Genomic DNA, 17,960 nt, shown 5'->3' with positions numbered 1-17,960 from the left:
ACAGTCCAGAGTGACTCCCAGGTGATCTTCAGAGCTTGGGATGCTTCTCTGTTCTTGAGATGAAAGGCGCATATCTGTGTTGTAGATGGATTAGGGATCAGCTGGTTTTCCCTGTAATAGGCAGTAAGAGCACCTAGAGCTTCGGAAAGCTTCTGTTCAACCATCTCAAAGCTCCCTGCTTAAGCGGTGATGGCATGATCATCAACATAGATGAAGCTCTCTGTCCCTTCTTGCAGTGGCTGGTGTTGAACATGGATAGAGCGAGCACGCTCCCCTGAGGCAGGCCGTTCTTCTGTTTCCGCCATCTGCTTCCCTGGCCCTGAACTCAACAAAAAAGCTCCTGTTTTGTAGCAGGTTTCCTATGAGGCGGGTGAGGTGATAGTCCTTTGTGATATTTTACATTTTTCTCAGGAGGAAGGCGGTGGTTTATGGTATCATAATCCGCTGACAGATCTATGAAGACAGCTCCTGTGATCTGCTGCCTTTCAAACTCATCTTCTATGTGCTGAGTCAAGTTCAGCACTTGCAATGTGCAGCTTCTGCCTTTTCTGAAGCCAGCCTGCTGTGGGATCAGACAGGGGTCTATTTTTTCCATAATTCTATGTAAAATAAGTCTCTCCAGGACTTTGTAGAGGTGGCACAACAGGGAGATTGGTCTACAGCTTTTTGGATCATTACGGTCTTTGCCTGGCTTCAAGACCTCTGACAGATGACCATCCAGCATCTGTTTCAAAGCCTCCAAAGAAGGAGCATCCATCCCTGAGGCAGAGAGTTCCACTGCTGAACAGCTCCTTTTCACACAAAGCAGATGGGAGCGTCATCAATCCCTGGATCTAGGCACTAGACTCCTATTGATGCAGGCCAAAATACCAATGGCTTTTTTAGCTGCCGCATGGCATTGTTGGCACGTGTTTAACTCCAAGTCCTCGTGATGAAATGTGCTAAAATATCTGAACCAACTTCTTTCTTCCAGCTTATGATTTCAGTGTTTTACTTCATCTTACAAACCCGTAGGCATCTTTCACGTTTTCTTTTTTGCTTTGTAAACAATGCAAACGGTTCCCATTCTTTGAAAAAGTTGCCCAGTGACTTCTTCTTTACCAAACCAGATAACGTATCAATAGTTGGGATTTTCAAAGAAAAGCGGATTAAGCATTCCAGAGTCACCCTTGAAGGACTTAACACATTCCACTGATAACAACAACAAAAGAGAGTTCAATGGGAATCCTATGGTACGTGCTTTGTAATGTTCCTTTGTGTATTAATGATGGCTCTTTTATCATTGGCTAATATATCCCTACTATATATGCTATATATGCCTCTAGAACATGGCCATATAGCCCAAAAAACCCTACAACTAGCCCTACTATCTTCCCATTATTTGCTATTTGTCATTTTATGCTGTTGCTAGGTAGATTTTGCAAAATGGTAAGTTGAATGGTTGCTTTGGTGGCACATGGTTTATACTAGTGTTTCTCAATCTGGGGGTTGGGACCTCTGGGGGGTTGCAAAGAGGTGCCAAAGACCATCAGAAAACACAGTATTTTCTGATGGTCATGGGAATTCTGTGTGGGAAGTTTGGCCCAATTCTATAGTTGGTGGGGTTCAGAATGCTCTTTGATTGTGGGTGAACTATAAATCCCAGCAACAACAACTCCCAAATGTCAAAGTCTATTTTCCCCAAACTCTACCAGTGTTCACATTTGGACATATTGGGTATTTGTGCCAAGTTTGGTCCAAATCTGGATGTAAGCCGTACCTGGATGTAAGCAAACTGCAACTCCAAAACTCAAGGTCAATGCCCACCAAACCCTTCCAGCATTTTCTGTTAGTCATGGGAGTTCTGTGTGCCAAGTTTGGTTCAATTCCATCGTTGGTGGAGTTCAGAATGCTCTTTGATTGTAGGTGAACTAGAAATGCCAGCAACTACAACTCCCAAATTTCAAGGTCTATTTTCCCCAAACTCCACTAGTGTTCTCAATTAGACATATTGAGTATTTGTGCCAAGTTTGGTCCAGATCTGGATGTAAGCCGTACCTGGATGTAAAGCATTTGGACATTTTGAGTATCCATGCCAAGTTTGGTCCAGATCTATCATTGTTTGAGTCCACAGTGCTCTCTGGATGTAGGCGAACTACAACTCCAGAAGAAGAGGTCAATGCCCTACCAAACCCTCTCAGTATTTTCTGTTGGTCATGGGAGTTCTGTGTGCCAAGTTTGGCTCAATTCCATCGTTGGTGGAGTTCAGAATGCTGTTTGATTGTAGGTGAACTATAAATCCAGACAGCTACAACTCCCAAATGATAAAATCAATCCCCTCAACCCCACCAAGATTCAAATGTGAGTGTATTGGGTATTTGTGCCAAATTTGGTCCAGTGAATGAAAATGCATCCTGCAGATCAGATACTGATATGCAGATATGAGGATTCATAACAGTAGCAGAATTCCAGTTATGAAGTAGTAACGAAAATAATGTTATGGTTGGGGGTTACCACAACATGAGGAACTGTATTAAGGGGTCATGCCATTAGGAATGTCGGGAACCACTGGTTTATACTTAGTGCCAACATCTGGATCTTCAGTTCTGAGATTTGTAGTTTGGTGAGACACCAAAGGTCATTGGTAATGAAGGTTAGAACTCTTTTTCTATACAAGCCAAAGTCTTTCTGTCTGTCTGTACTACAAACAAATAATAATAATAATAACTTACAAAAGCCCTTTGTCTCACCCTGGTCATTCCACAGATATATAAACCCCCTTTTTTCCCAGCTCCAGCAGACCTCACCTCTGAGGATGCTTGCCATAGATGCAGGCGAAATGTCAGGAGAAATGCCTCTAGAACATGGCCCTATAGCCCGAAAAAAACCACAAGAACTGAATAATAATAATAATAATAATAATAATAATAATAAACCTTTATTTATACCCCACTACCATCTCCCGAAGAACTCGGTGCAGCTTACAAGAGGCCGAGCCCAAATACATCAGTAAAACACAACAACAACAATAATACAATAACAACAAACTCATAAGCAAGCAAAAACATTAACAACAACACCACGACGCATTAAAACCTGTGGCAGGGCCAAATGTAATAATTAAAATCTTTAAAAGTGCTGGGCATGATCAGGTGAAATAGGATAGATATTTTAGGGATAAGTGGAGCGTGCAGGCAATTGTAGATCTTTAGTAAAGTGAATTTGGGACATATTGCTTGGAGTTTCCTTATTCTGGGAAGGCACACGGGAACAAGCACGTTTTCAAGCTCCTTCTAAAGACTGCCAACGTTGGGACATGCCTGATGTCCTTGGGGAGTGAGTTCCAGAGTCAAGGGGCCGCCACCAAGAAGGCCCTGTCCCTCGTTCCCACCAAATGCGCTTGCGATGCAGGTGGGATCGCAAGCAGGACCTCTCCAGATGATCGAAGCGATCGTGTGGGTTCATATACAGAGATGTTGCTAGGTGAAATGGCCCTTTGTGATGTCACTGGGAAAGAAAGGTGACATGTATATGCGGGAAGGAAGGAGTCACAAAGACAGCCATGTTGCCTTGGAGACATTGTAGAATTGGAAGGGGATTCAAGAAATTCCTTGCAGCAATTGCTGAAGGCCTTCATGGCCAGAATCACTGGGTTGCTGTGAGTCTTTCATGTTCCAGTAGCATTATCTCCTGATGTTTCACCTGCATCTGTGGCAAGCATCCTCAGAGGTTTGTTCAGAGGTCTATTGAAAGTGAGGCAAATGGAATAATGTCCAGATGTTGCACCCCACGACAGGAAAAGCCCTCTGACTTTAAACACCACGTTGAATGGAAAACAATACTTTTATTGAAGATAATTAAAAAGCAATAAGGTAAAAACACTTTAAAGAAATAGGTAAATCCAATTAGGCAGGAAGATAAGCAGGAACAAAGTAGTCCAGGGTAATAGTCCAGTGAAGTCCATAAAAACAAAGGCAAAACTTCCCAAATAAAATGCAGAGAATCAGGAAACATGAACCCAAGGCATGAATAGAGAGGATAAAATCCAAAAATCAAAACCATGAAACAAAGGCACTAAAAACATGAATTTCTCAATTAAAACTTACATGAACAAGAACGAGATCTTGACTTTATTCCAAATGATGCTTCATCTGACTACATATCCTGCACTTGGGACTTTTATCTCCTCGTTAGCTAAGTCTCTAGCATTCAGAAATTGGTTTCGTTCTGAGAACTCCTTATCTTTCTCTCTTGAAGCCTGACAGACCGCCGAAGCCACTGTTTGGCTCTCCTGTTTTGACTAATCTCTACGCATCTATCTATTTGCTCAACATCCATTTTCTCATTAATTTCTGCAGCTGGGCCAGATGCCGAGTTGTTTTCATGTTCGCTATCATGGGAATTCTCTCAGAAAGCACACCATCATCCCCACACCCCTCAGGGACATTCTCATGGGAAACTACACTCTAAACAGGGATCTCCTGGTCATTCTCTGCATCAAGATCACTGACCAAATCATTGGCATCTTAAAACTCAGGTAAGAACAAAGAGGGGGGAATTGCAGGAAACGTTTCCTGGAGATGTTCAAACTTGGGCCCTCTAGGTCAGTGTTTCTCAACCTTCCTAATGCCACGACCCCTTAATACAGTTCCTCATGTTGTGTTGACCCCCAACCATGACATTATTTTCGTTGCTACTTCATAACTGTCATTTTGCTACTGTTATGAATCGTAATGTAAATATCTGATATGCAGGGTGTATTTTCATTCACTGGACCAAATTTGGCACAAATATCTGATAAGCCCAAATTTGAATACTGATGGGTTTGGGAGGTGTGAAGGAGTGTGGTTGAACTTACTGCCACCTAATATGTGAGGGAAGCCGGTCAACGATCAATTTCAGCTTAGGAGCTATTTTATAAAGGGACTATTAATTACAGAAGGCTTTATACGTTTAATAGTGTAGCATTTACTGTCCCTGGCTGACTTTACTTCTTATGCAGGCTGTTTGACTTAAGAGAAACTGTATCAGGCAAGGCTTGAGGAAAACAGTAACAAGTTTATTTTAACAGGAGTATAACATGTTTAACTGTTTCTTCACAAGAGGCACAAATCTTGATTGGTTACATTAATAAGGTTTCATGAGTAATCTCAGGCACAGACTTCAAGAGGTTTCTATAAGCAGATGTAACTCTTCTGGACAACTGTCCTAAATAAAACAAATAAGCTAAAAGGCTTATTAACAGAATTGGCTCCCAGCCAAACCTTGATTCTTAACTCAGAATCAATAACCCCCTGTAGTTTTATCACTACCGGGTCCTTTTCTGTAACCCCTTTGGTCACCAATTAATTCCCTGAATCTCCACCCAGAGATTCAGTCTTCCCTATAGCACACCGGCTACAGACACATTCCCTGAATCTCCACCCAGAGACTCAGTCTTCCCAGTAGCTCACCGGCTTACTGACTGACTTTCAAAACAGCTGCCCCGTGAAGAGGCAGTTGGCTCCGCCCCTGTTGCTATGGCAACTCAGCTAATGCCAAGCCACCATCTCCAACAAAACATAATCCTCCATACTTACCATCCATAAACTACTGTTTAAATTACACATAACCAAAGGAATAAAATTTACACATCGTCACAGGAGGGATGACTAATTTTGTCATTTGGGAGTTGTAGTTGCTGGGATTTATACTTCGCCTATCATCAGAAAGCATTCTGAACTCCATCAATGATAGAATTGTACTAGACTTGGCACACAGAACTCCCATGACCAACAGAAAATACTGGAAGGGTTTGGGGGGCATGGACCATGAGTTTGGGAGCTGTAGTTCACCTACATCCAGATAGCACTGTGGACTCAAACAATGATGGGGCTGGACCAAACTTGGCACTAATACTCTACATGCCCAAATGTGAACACTGGTGGAATTTGGGGAAAATAGAGCTTGACATTTGGAGTTGTAGTTGCTGGGATTTATACTTCACCTACAATCTGAACCCCACCACTGATAGAATTGGGCCAAACATCCCACACAGAACCCCCCATGACCAACAGAAAATACTGTGTTTTCTGTTGATCTTTGGTGATCCCTCTGACACCCCCTTGTGAATCCACCAGGGGTCCCGGCCCCCAAGTTCAGAAATGCTGCTCTAGGAGTTTTGGACATCAACTCCCACAATTCCTAACAGCGTCAGGACCTTTTCTCCCCCCCCCCCCCAAGCCACTTAAGCTGACATTGTGTCATTGCATCTGAGAAAGCAGAGGAAATCTGTGTTGCTGTGAGCAACCAGAAAATGCATTTATCTGGCATTGAGTGCTGGTTAACTGAGAGTCTACTTTATTTGAATAAATGAAATATTTTTTTAATCATAAGGACCACCAGAGGGCAATAGTGTCCTTTGTGTGGTTTCCATTCCAGATTATGCTGCTCATAAGGATTATTATGTTGGGTTGCTGTGGGTTTTCTAGGCTGTATGGCATGTTCCAGAAGCATTCTCTCCTGACCTTTCACCCACATCAATGGCAGCCATCCTCATAGGTTGTGAGGTCTGTTGGAAACTAGGCAAATGGGGTTTTCCCCTGACATTAAGTCCAGTCGTGTCCAACTCTGGGGGTTGGTGCTCATCTCCATTTCCAAGCCGAAGAATCGGTGTTGTCCATACACACCTCCAAGGTCATGTGGCCAGCATGACTGCATGGAATGCTGTTACCTTCCTGCCGAAATGGTACCGACTGATCAACTTACATTTGCATGTTTTCAAACTGCTAGCTTGGCAAAAGCTGGGGCTAATAGTGGGAGCTCACCCCGCTCTCTGGATTCGAACTGTCGGTCTTTCGGTCAGTAAATTTAGCAGCTCAGCAGTTTAACACGCTGCATCATCAGGGGGCCACTTGATAGCCATAGCTGTAGGTTATTATGGAGACTGTCAGTCAGATAGTTGGCCTTCTGTAGTTTTATTTCAAAATCTGTTTGAAGATTTGTTACTCTTAAGTTTCTGCTTAAACACAATTTAGGAATAGTTGCAATAGAAGATTAATCAACTTGTGATATTCAGCAAGAATTTAGGGGTCTTTGCCAGGAGGCAGAGACCGGTCAGACCCATCAAAGAGAGCCTTTCCAGCCCTGGTGAGAAAAGAAGAACCCAATAGAGTTTTCCCCGATTCTCCAATAAAAAGTCTCACCAAGTTGAAGAAAATGCCACCAAGTTGCCTTTATTTCCTCCCAGCTGGTACGGATGTCAAGCTGCAATCCCTTGCCAAAAACTGACATGTTTTGCAAGGCAGAACAGTACATTTTTATAGAGAAACAGAGCTGTCAAATTCAAACTTCTCACTCCCGCCCCCCTTAGCCGGCTTCATGCTGATTGGTTGGAGTCATCAGCTGGAGGGGAGGTGCGGCCAGCTTAGGCGCGCCTCAGCCAATGAGAAAGCCAGCACCGCTTCGGCCTCTCGGCCAATGGGGAGTGAGGAGGTGGTCCGAGCGGGAAACAATGAACCAGGAGAAAAAAGATGAGTGAATTAGGTGACTTAATCGCAGGTGATAACTTTTAAAGTCCTCAAGCAGGCTTCTTCTATTGTGCTGTTTGTTTTGGAATATATGTCTTTCTCTGACCCGAAAGACGGTTACTGCTCAAGCAGGGAGCTTTGAGATGGTAGAACAGAAGCTTTCTGAAGCTCTAGGTGCTCTTACTGCCTATTACAGGGAAAACCAGCTGATCCCTAATTCATCTAAAACACAGACATGTGCTTTTCATCTCAAGAACAGAGAAGCATCCCGAGCTCTGAGGATGACCTGGGAAGGAATCCCACTGGAGCATTGCAATACACCCAAATACCTGGGAGTCACTCTGGACCGTGCTCTTACCTACAAGAAGCACTGCCTGAACATCAAGCAAAAAGTGGGCGCTAGAAACAATATCATACGAAAGCAGACTGGCACAACCTGGGGATCACAACCAGATACAGTGAAGACATCTGCCCTTGCGCTGTGCTACTCTGCTGCTGAGTATGCATGCCCAGTGTGGAACACATCTCACCACGCCAAAACAGTGGATGTGGCTCTTAATGAGACATGCCGCATTATCACGGGGTGTCTGCGCCCTACACCACTAGAAAAATTACACTGTCTAGCCAGTATTGCATAGCCTGACATCCGCCGGGAAGTAGCAGCCAATAGTGAAAGGACCAAGGCAGTGACATCTCCGGCCCATTCTCTGTTTGGGTATCAACCAGCACGTCAACGACTTAAATCAAGAAATAGTTTTCTAAGATCTACAGAGACACTTGCTGGAACATCTCAGCAAGTGAGAGTCCAAAAGTGGCAGGCTCAAACCCAGAACCTCAATCAATGGCTGATACCAAATGAAAGACTCCCTCCCGGGAACACAAAAGACTGGGCGACTTGGAAGGTGCTGAACAGACTGCGCTCTGGCACCACGAGATGAAGAGCCAACCTTAAGAAATGGGGCTACAAAGTGGAATCCTCGACATACGAATGTGGAGAGGAGCAAACCACTGACCACCTGCTGCAATGCAACCTGAGCCCTGCCACATGCACAATGGAGGACCTTCTTATAGTAACACTAGAAGCACTCCAAGTGGCCAGATACTGGTCAAAGGACATTTAATCAACTACCAAACTCACAAATTTTGTATTTTGTCTGCTTTGTTTGTTTTGTTTGCTTTGTTCTGTTAGAAATGTAATATAATTGACTGGTTGCCCTGACACGACAAATAAATAAATACCCGAAAGACAGACCCTTTGAAATCCTTAGGTCGGAGATATGGTTCCATTGATAGTATCTGACTTCTGGTATCGGCCCGAGGAATGTAAACAAAGAAGGAGGCTGTGGGGACATCAAAACCCTCCTAAGGCAGGGCGACCCCTGGTGAGGAATGATTGAATTTGCCATGGGGCACATCCTCCAAATAGGCAAACTCCGACATCTGAAAGATTGTGCCCATTGTCCTATTGTTCAAGCAAGAGTTTCTGTTGAGTCCTTATTGTTTGGGGGCTTATCTGGCTCAGGAGGGAAGAGGATGTCTCCTGGAGCCTATGTGTGGCTGAGTTCACGAAAAGGTGGCATTATATTTTATACAGACATATATGGGGTTCACAAGGTATACATTCATAAAAGAGGGGAAAGAAATCATATCTACCCATCCCACCCACCAAAAAGTCAATTGAAAGCCTAAAAATCATAGTGGAAATGTATGAGGCTTGGGGAGGAAAAAGTTTCTAAAAGTTCATAGAAAAGTCCATAAAGTGTGGATAACAGGGAACTAGTCCAATGTGGGCTAGGCAAAACTACGGTGAGGTGGATCTGTAATTGGTTAAGTGGACGAACACAGAGAGTGCTCACTAATGCTTCCTCTTCATCTTGGAAAGAAGTGACGAGCGGAGTGCCGCAGGGTTCCGTCCTGGGCCCGGTCCTGTTCAACATCTTTATTAACTACTTAGATGAAGGGCTAGAAGGCAGGATCATCAAGTTTGCAGACGACACCAAATTGGGAGGGATAGCCAATAGTCCAGAGGACAGGAGCAGAATTCAAAATGATCTTGACAGATTAGAGAGATGGGCCAAAACTAACAAAATGAAGTTCATCAGGGACAAATGCAAGATACTCCACTTTGGCAGAAAAAATGAAATGCAAAGATACAGAATGGGTGACGCCTGGCTCGAGAGCAGTACGTGTGAAAAAGATCTTGGAGTCCTCGTGAACAACAAGTTAAACATGAGCCAACAATGTGATGTGGCGGCAAAAAAAGCCAATGGGATTTTGGCCTGCATCAATAGGAGCATAGTGTCTAGATCTAGGGAGGTGATGCTACCCCTCTATTCTGCTTTGGTTAGACCACATCTGGAATATTGTGTCCAATTCTGGGCACCACAATTCAAGAGAGATATTGACAAGCTGGAATGTGTCCAGAGGGCGACTAAAATGATCAAGGGTCTGGAGAACAAGCCCTATGAGGAGCGGCTTAGGGAACTGGGCATGTTTAGCCTGAAGAAGAGAAAGCTGAGAGGAGACATGATAGCCATGTATAAATATGTGAGAGGAAGCCACAGGGAGGAGGGAGCAAGCTTGTTTTCTGCTTCCTTGGAGACTAGGACGCGGAACAATGGCTTCAAACTACAAGAGAGGAGATTCCATCTGAACATGAGGAAGAACTTCCTGACTGTGAGAGCCGTTCAGCAGTGGAACTCTCTGCCCCGGAGTGTGGTGGAGGCTCCTTCTTTGGAAGCTTTTAAGCAGAGGCTGGATGGCCATTGTCAGGGGTGATTTGAATGCAATATTCCTGCTTCTTGGCAGAATGGGGTTGGACTGGATGGCCCATGAGGTCTCTTCCAACTCTTTGATTCTATGATTGCCATGTGGGGCCATGGAAAGAGCCTTAGGTTCCCACATGGGCTCAACCCATTATGCAAAGTAAGCATTTGCAGTATAGTTGAACTTGCCATGGGGCACTCTTGAGGCGCTCTTGGGGGGAAATAGATCTTGACATACGCGAGTTGTAGTTACTGGGATGTATAGTTCACCTACAATCAAAGAGCATTCTGAACTCCACCAATGATGGAATTGAACCAAATATGGCACCCAGAACTCCCACGGCAAACAGAAAATATATATCAGTGATTGGTTGGGGGGGGGGGGGGTGTGTGTGTGCCAAAATACTGTTTGTTTACCGTTGAAAATTACCTAGAGCTGCCTCTGCACAGAGGGGAGAGATAGGGGATTATGGGATCATTCCAACCTGGTGTCCTTGGTCAAACTACAAATTCCTTGGTTTTGAACCATCTTTTACAGAGTCCTGGGGGGGGGGGGTCACCTCCGATATCACCTGTTTTCTGTCTGAACATGAGGAAGAACTTCCTGACTGTGAGAGCTGTTCAGCAGTGGAACTCTCTGCCCCAGAGTGTGGTGGAGGCTCCTTCTTTGGAAGCTTTTAAACAGAGGCTGGATGGCTATCTGTCGGGGGTTATTTGGATGCGATGTTCCTGCTTCTTGGCAGGGGGTTGGACTGGATGGCCCATGAGGTCTCTTCCAACTCTTAGATTCTATGATTCTATGAACTGGAATAGTCGGAGGGCATTTTGGACTATCTCCCCAAACAATGGAATGTGGCCATTGAGATTCTGGGAATTTACAGTTCAAAAGATAACATTCCGGTGCTCTGAACTAAATTCAAAATCAAACTAAAAACTCGCAAACCCTCTGCAATGAAGGAAGGAGTGCAACATTTTCAATAGCCACTCATGCGTCTGTAATCTGGCTCCAATTAATCATGTTGTGTCTCATATTTATGCAACTTCAAGGCTGGTCATTTATCCAGTTTTCAAAGTGTGATCGAGGCACATTTCCCCAAGAATCCAAACTCAAATTCCACCCCGACTAGACCTTGTCCTCCTCATATCTATCATATCTATGGGCTGAGATATAACCCAGCTGCACAATCTTGCATTACAAAATCTTAATGAACCATGTCCAGAGACTCTTGCAATACCCGAACTTCATATTTCCCTTTTAGTGCCTCTAATTTTATATTGCTATTTTCTGCGAGGAAAGAGGAAATGCTGGAGGCAAGCCCTTTTGTTGGCAGAGAGCATTGTTAACCAACAAAACCCTTAGCAATATACTATTTATTTAGGCAGATGGAAAACAAAACCTCTAAGACAGCGCTTCTCAATCTTCCTAATGCCCTTAATCAAGTTCCTCATGTTGTGTTGACCCCCAACTATAACATTATTTTTGTTGCTAGTTCATAACTCCAATTTTGCTCCTGTTATGAATAGTCATGTAAATATCTGATATACAGGATGTATTTTCATTCATTGGACACATATACCCAATATGCCCAAATCTGAATACTGGTGGGGTTTGGGGGAGGGATTGGTTTTGTCATTTGGAAGTTGTAGTTACTGGGATTAATAGCTCACCTACAATCAAGGAGAATTCTGAACTCCACCAACAATAGAATTGGGCCAAATGTCCCACACAGAACCCCCCATGAGCAACAGAAAATACTGGAAGGGTTTGGTGGGCATTGACCTTGAGTTTGGAGCTGTAGTTCACTTATATCCAGAGAGCACTGTGGATTCAAACATAGAATCATAGAATCAAAGAGTTGGAAGAGACCTCATGGGCCATCCAGTCCAACCCCCTGCCAAGAAGCAGGAATATTGCATTCAAATCACCCCTGACAAATGGCCATCCAGCCTCTGCTTAAAAGCTTCCAAAGAAGGAGCCTCCACCACACTCCGGGGCAGAGAGTTCCACTGCTGAACGGCTCTCACAGTCAGGAAGTTCTTCCTAATGTTCAGATGGAATCTCCTCTCTTGTAGTTTGAAGCCATTGCTCCACGTACTAGTCTCCAAGGAAGCAGAAAACAAGCTTGATGGATCTGGACCAAACTTGGCACGAATACTCAATGTACCCTATGTGAACACTGGTGGAGTTTGGGGAAAATAGACCTTGACATTTGGGAGTTGTAGTTTCTGGGATTTATAGTTCACCTACAATCAAAGCGCATTCTGAACTCCACCGATGATGGAATTGAATCAAACTTGGCACACAGAATGCCCATGAACAACAGAAAATACTGGAAGGGTTTGGTGGACACTGAACTTGATTTTTGAAGTTGTAGTTCACCTACATCCAGAGAGTACTGTGGACTCAAACAATTATGGCTCTGAACCAAACTTGGCACAAATACTCTATATGCCCAAATGTGAACGCTGGTAGTTTGTGGAAAATAGACTTGACATTTGGGAATTGTCATCGCTGGGATTTATAGTTCACCTACAATCAAAGTGTATTCTGAACTCCAACGATGGAATTGAGCCAAACATGGCACACAGAACTCTCATGATTAACAGAAAATACTGGAAGGATTTGGTGGGCATTGACCTTGAGTTTAGGAGTTGCAGTTCACCTACATCCAGAGAGCACTGTGGACTCAAACAATGATGGATCTGGACCAACCCTTTCTTGTTCTTTTCTATGGCACACAGCAAGCAGAGAGGAATGGATCAGCAACAGATCATATTAAAGACGTTTGGAGGGAATTCACCTTAATTTATAGGAGTTATAGGTACTGGGATTTATAGTTCACCTGCAATCTAAGGGCACTCTGAACCCCACCAATGATGGATCTGGAACTAACTTGGCACACAGAACCCTCATAACCAACAAAGAATACTGGTGATCTTTGAAGGGATTTATAGGAGTTGTAGTTCATCTATATCCAGAGAGCACTGTGGACTCAAACAATGATGGATCTGGACCAAACTTGGCAAGAATACTCAATACGCCCAAATGTCAAAACTGGTGGAGTTTGGAGAAAATAGACCTTGACATTTGGGAGTTGTAGTTGCTGGGATTTATAGTTCACCTACAATCAAAGAGCATTTTTAATCCCACCAATGATAGAATGGGGCCAAACTTCCCACACAGAATAGCCTGCCTTGAAGGGTCTCACTGGTGCGAACCTCCCTTCAGCCTCGCAAGCTCTCCCTTTCCCGCACATGTGCACCACACTGCCATGCGCCGAACATGCCTGCTCTCCCCTCCTCGCTCGGAGTCTCAGAAATAGCCCTCCCCTTGGCTGAGAGGCCAGCCAATTTATTTATTTATTTATTTACTTTACTTTACTTGTATACTGCAGTTTCTCAGCCCAACAGGCGACTCAACTCGGTTTACAACAAGGATAAGAATCAATCAATGATATACAATTTAAAACCATAAAAGCATAATATACAATATTGACACAACAATAAACAACACAATGCATCTCATAACTAGAGTCGTGATCCAATCCGTCGTCCAAATTTCCATTCCTGTAATCATCACATTCATTGCACTGTTTAACCAAATGCCCGTTCAAACATCCAAGTTTTTAATCTTCTTCGGAACACCATTAGCGAGGGGGCTGATCTTACCTCCATAGGAAGGGTGTTCCACACTGGGGGGGGGCACCACAGAAAAGGCCCTGTCTCTCGTCCCCGCCAGCCGCACCTGTGAAGCAGGCGGGATAGAGAGCAGGGCCTCCCCAGAAGATCTTAGGGTCCTGGCGGGCTGATAGGCAGAGATACGTTCGGATAGGTAACTTGGGCCAGAACCATTTAGGGCTTTATAGGCCAACGCCAGCACTTTGAATTGAGCCCGGTAGCAAATCGGCAGCCAGTGGAGCTGGTGCAGCAGAGGAGTTGTATGCTCCCTGTGCTCCGCTCCTGTTAGTATCATGGCTGCCGAGCGTTGGACTAGCTGGAGCTTCCGAGCCGTCTTCAAAGGCAACCCCACGTAGAGAGCGTTGCAATAGTCTAGACGGGATGTAACCAGAGCATGGACTACCATGGCCAAGTCAGACTTCCCAAGGTACGGGCGCAGCTGGCGCACAAGCTTTAACTGTGCGAATGCTCCCCTGGTCACCGCCGAGACCTGAGGTTCCAGGCTCAGCGATGAGTCCAGGATCACACCCAAACTGCGAACCTGCGTCTTCAGGGGGAGTCCGGCCCCATCCAACACAGGCTGTAACCCTATGCCCTGTTCGGCCTTGTGACTGACCAGGAGTACCTCTGTCTTGTCTGGATTCAATTTCAATTTGTTCGCCCCCATCCAGACCGTCACAGCGGCCAAGCACCGGTTCAGGACCTGGACAGCCTCCTTAGTAGCAGGTGGAAAGGAGTGACAGAGTTGGACATCATCCGCGTACAGATGACATCGCACTCCGAAACTCCGGATGATCACAGTGGATGAGGGCTTTTAGTGGGAGGATTCGCAGTCTGTTTCCAAAAAGGAAAGAGAAGGACAGACGGAGAGATCTTCAGCCTTCTCTGCCAAAGGGGTTCCTCAGACAATCAGAAATACGCTTTCTGATGGTCTTTGGAAACCTCTCTGAAACCCCCCTTCTCAACCCCCAGGTTGAGAAACACCGCACTAAAATATGACAATTCATTATCTGCAGAAACAATATCGACAGTTATTGAATGCAATATAAAACCTCTTGCTAGGTTCCCCCAGCACAACTTAGGTCATGAAGAACTTCATTTCCAAACTATTTGTTATTATCCAAGATTTGTGAATCCGTATGGAGTTTGGAGATGTATTCCCAGCCGATACAGGGAACATACTGCAGCTGTAAATAATATTATAGAAAATAGTAAATAGTATTAGTGCTACTTTTTTTTTCAGATGGGTCAAATGGGGTCCTGCAGTTAGACTGCAACCACCATCAGCCCTAAGAGGCACACAGAAGGGTGAGGGATGCTGAGAGTTGCAACCTCAACAACCTCTGGAAGGCCACACTTGGCTCACGTTTGCTACAAAATACTAGGTAAGTTGTTCTCACCATCCCATGGCACATATCCTCGGAGGGAAATCAGGATCTGTGAGACCAAACAGCAATTGAGAGCAGTCAGGAAGGCAAAAGTTATCCATGAAGGGGAGCAAATAAACTGGGAGAGGTTACAGTGGTTTCAAAGCAGCTGCAAAACTGGATTATAAGGAGGTACATTACTAAACAAGCAACAGCTGCTGAAATTCCTTCTTCTGCATATACCTTAAAGGGATAGGAGCCCTTAAGTCTATGGCCTCTTCTACACTACCATATAAAACCCAGATTATCTATTTTGAACTGGATTATAAAGCAGGGTAGACTCAGGCCCCAACTACACTGCCATATAATTTAGATTATCAAAGCAGATAATCCACAGTATCTGCTTTGAACGGGATTATATGGCAGTGCAGACTCAGGGCCCTGTCTACACTGCCATATAATCCAGATTATCAAAGCAGATAATCCACATCTGCTTTGAACTGGATTATATGGCAGGGTAGACTCAGGGGCCTGTCTACACTGCCATGTAATCCAGATTATCAAAGCATATACTCCACATTGCCATATAATCCAGATTACCAGAGCAGATAATCCACAGTATCTGCTTTGAATTAGATTATATGGCTATGTAGGCTAAGGACCCCATCCACACTGCCATGTAATCCAGATTATCAAAGCATATAATCCACACTGCCATATAATCCAGATTATCAAAGCAGATAATCCACATTATCTGCTTTGAACTGGATTATATGGCAATGTAGACTCAGGACCCCATCTACACTGCCATGTAATCCAGATTAACAAAGCAGATAATCCACACTGCCATATAATCCAGTTCAAAGCAGATAATGTGGATTATCTGCTTTGATAATCTGGATTATATGGCAGTGTGTATTATCTGCTTTGTTAATCTGGATAATCTGATAATACAGATTATCAAAGCATATAATCCACATTATCTGCTTTGAACTGGATTATATTAGTTTATACTGCCCTATAATCCAGTTAGAAACAGATAATCTGGCTTTTATATGGCAGACTAGAGGGGGCCTTGGTCCCCAACCCTACAGATGTGCAATCCTCAATAATGTATTAGAACTTAAATTCAGTCTTTGAACTGAATGGAACTTGTATCCACGTAGGGTTGTGCTGTTGCTGATCCATGTGCATCATGCACGAGTTTCCCATGATTTTACTAAAGGTAAACATTGAGACGGAGGTTGCAGATCAAGTTCCACTTCCTGGGCCATCTGGTTACATTGCATTTGGAGCTTCTGAACAAACTGGCCTCCATCCAGGAACCAATGTATGTTCTCTTTCCTGAGATAGTTTCAGTGTAGCATGACATACATGGCAGCCATGACCATGACGTTACTCAGTTGCCCTCTCAAAGGTAATCCATTAGAAGGGATGCTCCGGGGCCTTGGGGGAACCAGGTCTAAGCGGCAGGGGTGCCGGACTTCTCCCGGAGCGATTTCCACTTCACTTGCATTCATGGACAGACTCGCATTCCGCACCTATAAGATCGAAATGAGATCTACATCAGCAAACATATTGTCGCAACTCAGGATAGATTCACCTTGCCCAAGACACCACCTCACACCAAGGTTGTAGATTTTGTAGTTTATTGGAAAAAGGCAAAATCAAAACAGGGAAATAAAGAAGTAAAGTTCAATGAGCAATACAGTCTTAAATGCAAAGGCAAAGTTCCCAGGTTCCAAAGGCAAATAATATGAAGCAGAGTCCGTTAGCATTGGTTAAACAAAAGTCCATGGCAGCAAGACAAAGTCTCCAAAAACAGGATCCAAAATCAAAGTTCCAAAAAGCCAGAAGCTTTCCGCAAAAGCCAAGGTAATTCCGCAGAAGTTAACAGGGTAAAAGCAACATTGGACTGACAAAGAATGCCCTTCGATCAAATCATTAAATAAGTTTTCCCAACATGAAAGCATTACGTTGACCTCTAGCTTCACGCTTGTTGGCAAGGTGTGCGCTTCTTCGAACTCTTAATTGCAACCGCTCCTCTCTAATCAAATCTCCACTACTAACTTCAAGGCCGGTTAGCTCATTACCTTTGCCCAGCTGGGCCTCGTCACTCTGGGAAACAAGAGGCCCGGTGCTCCCAGAAGGAGCCTCCAACTGGAGCTCCGAAGTTTCACTATCTTTATCTGAAAACACATTCATTTCTCCAGGGAACAGAAATGCCGTCTCTTCTTCAGAATCAACACTGGCACATTTGACTCACTGACTGGAACAGAAATCTGTAACCCATCATCCTCCTCGTCCTGAGGAAACTCAGGTTCAGAAAGCTCAGGTTCAGAAAGCTCGTATCTGTGGAATGTCCAGATTGGGAGAAAAAAAAACTTGTCTGTTTGAGGTAGGGATGAATGTTGCAATTGGCCACCTTGATTAGCATATTTTAGGCTGAAAAAGTTTATTATTATTATTATTATTTCATTTATTTTATTCTATTTATTATTATTACATTTATCATTTCACTCTATTATACTTTTATTATTTTACTGTATAATTGTTGCTATATCCATTATTTCAATCTTTTTATTATTATTGTTATTATTACATTTATTATGTTACTCTCTTTATTATTATTGGAAGGATATGTACATTGAAATGTAAGCACA

The 17,960-nt window shown here is 43.9% G+C and overlaps 1 protein-coding gene across 2 annotated transcripts in view; it reads right to left on the bottom strand.

Annotated features, from left to right (window-relative positions):
* Nucleotides 1-16,495: 16,495 nt before the first annotated feature.
* Nucleotides 16,496-17,960, bottom strand: part of LOC132783312 (dipeptidase 2-like) — a 48,914-nt gene continuing 47,449 nt past the window's right edge. For both annotated transcript variants that reach the window (XM_067471023.1, XM_060788445.2), the window contains exon 11: nt 16,496-16,838. In XM_067471023.1, the coding sequence (XP_067327124.1) occupies nt 16,653-16,838 (186 nt within the window). In that variant the 3' untranslated portion in view covers nt 16,496-16,652. The remainder of the gene's footprint in view (nt 16,839-17,960) is intronic.

The sequence above is a fragment of the Anolis sagrei genome, chromosome 8, assembly GCF_037176765.1.
Source record: "Anolis sagrei isolate rAnoSag1 chromosome 8, rAnoSag1.mat, whole genome shotgun sequence".
NCBI lineage: Eukaryota > Metazoa > Chordata > Lepidosauria > Squamata > Dactyloidae > Anolis > Anolis sagrei.
This window is presented reverse-complemented; position numbering and strand designations above follow the sequence as displayed.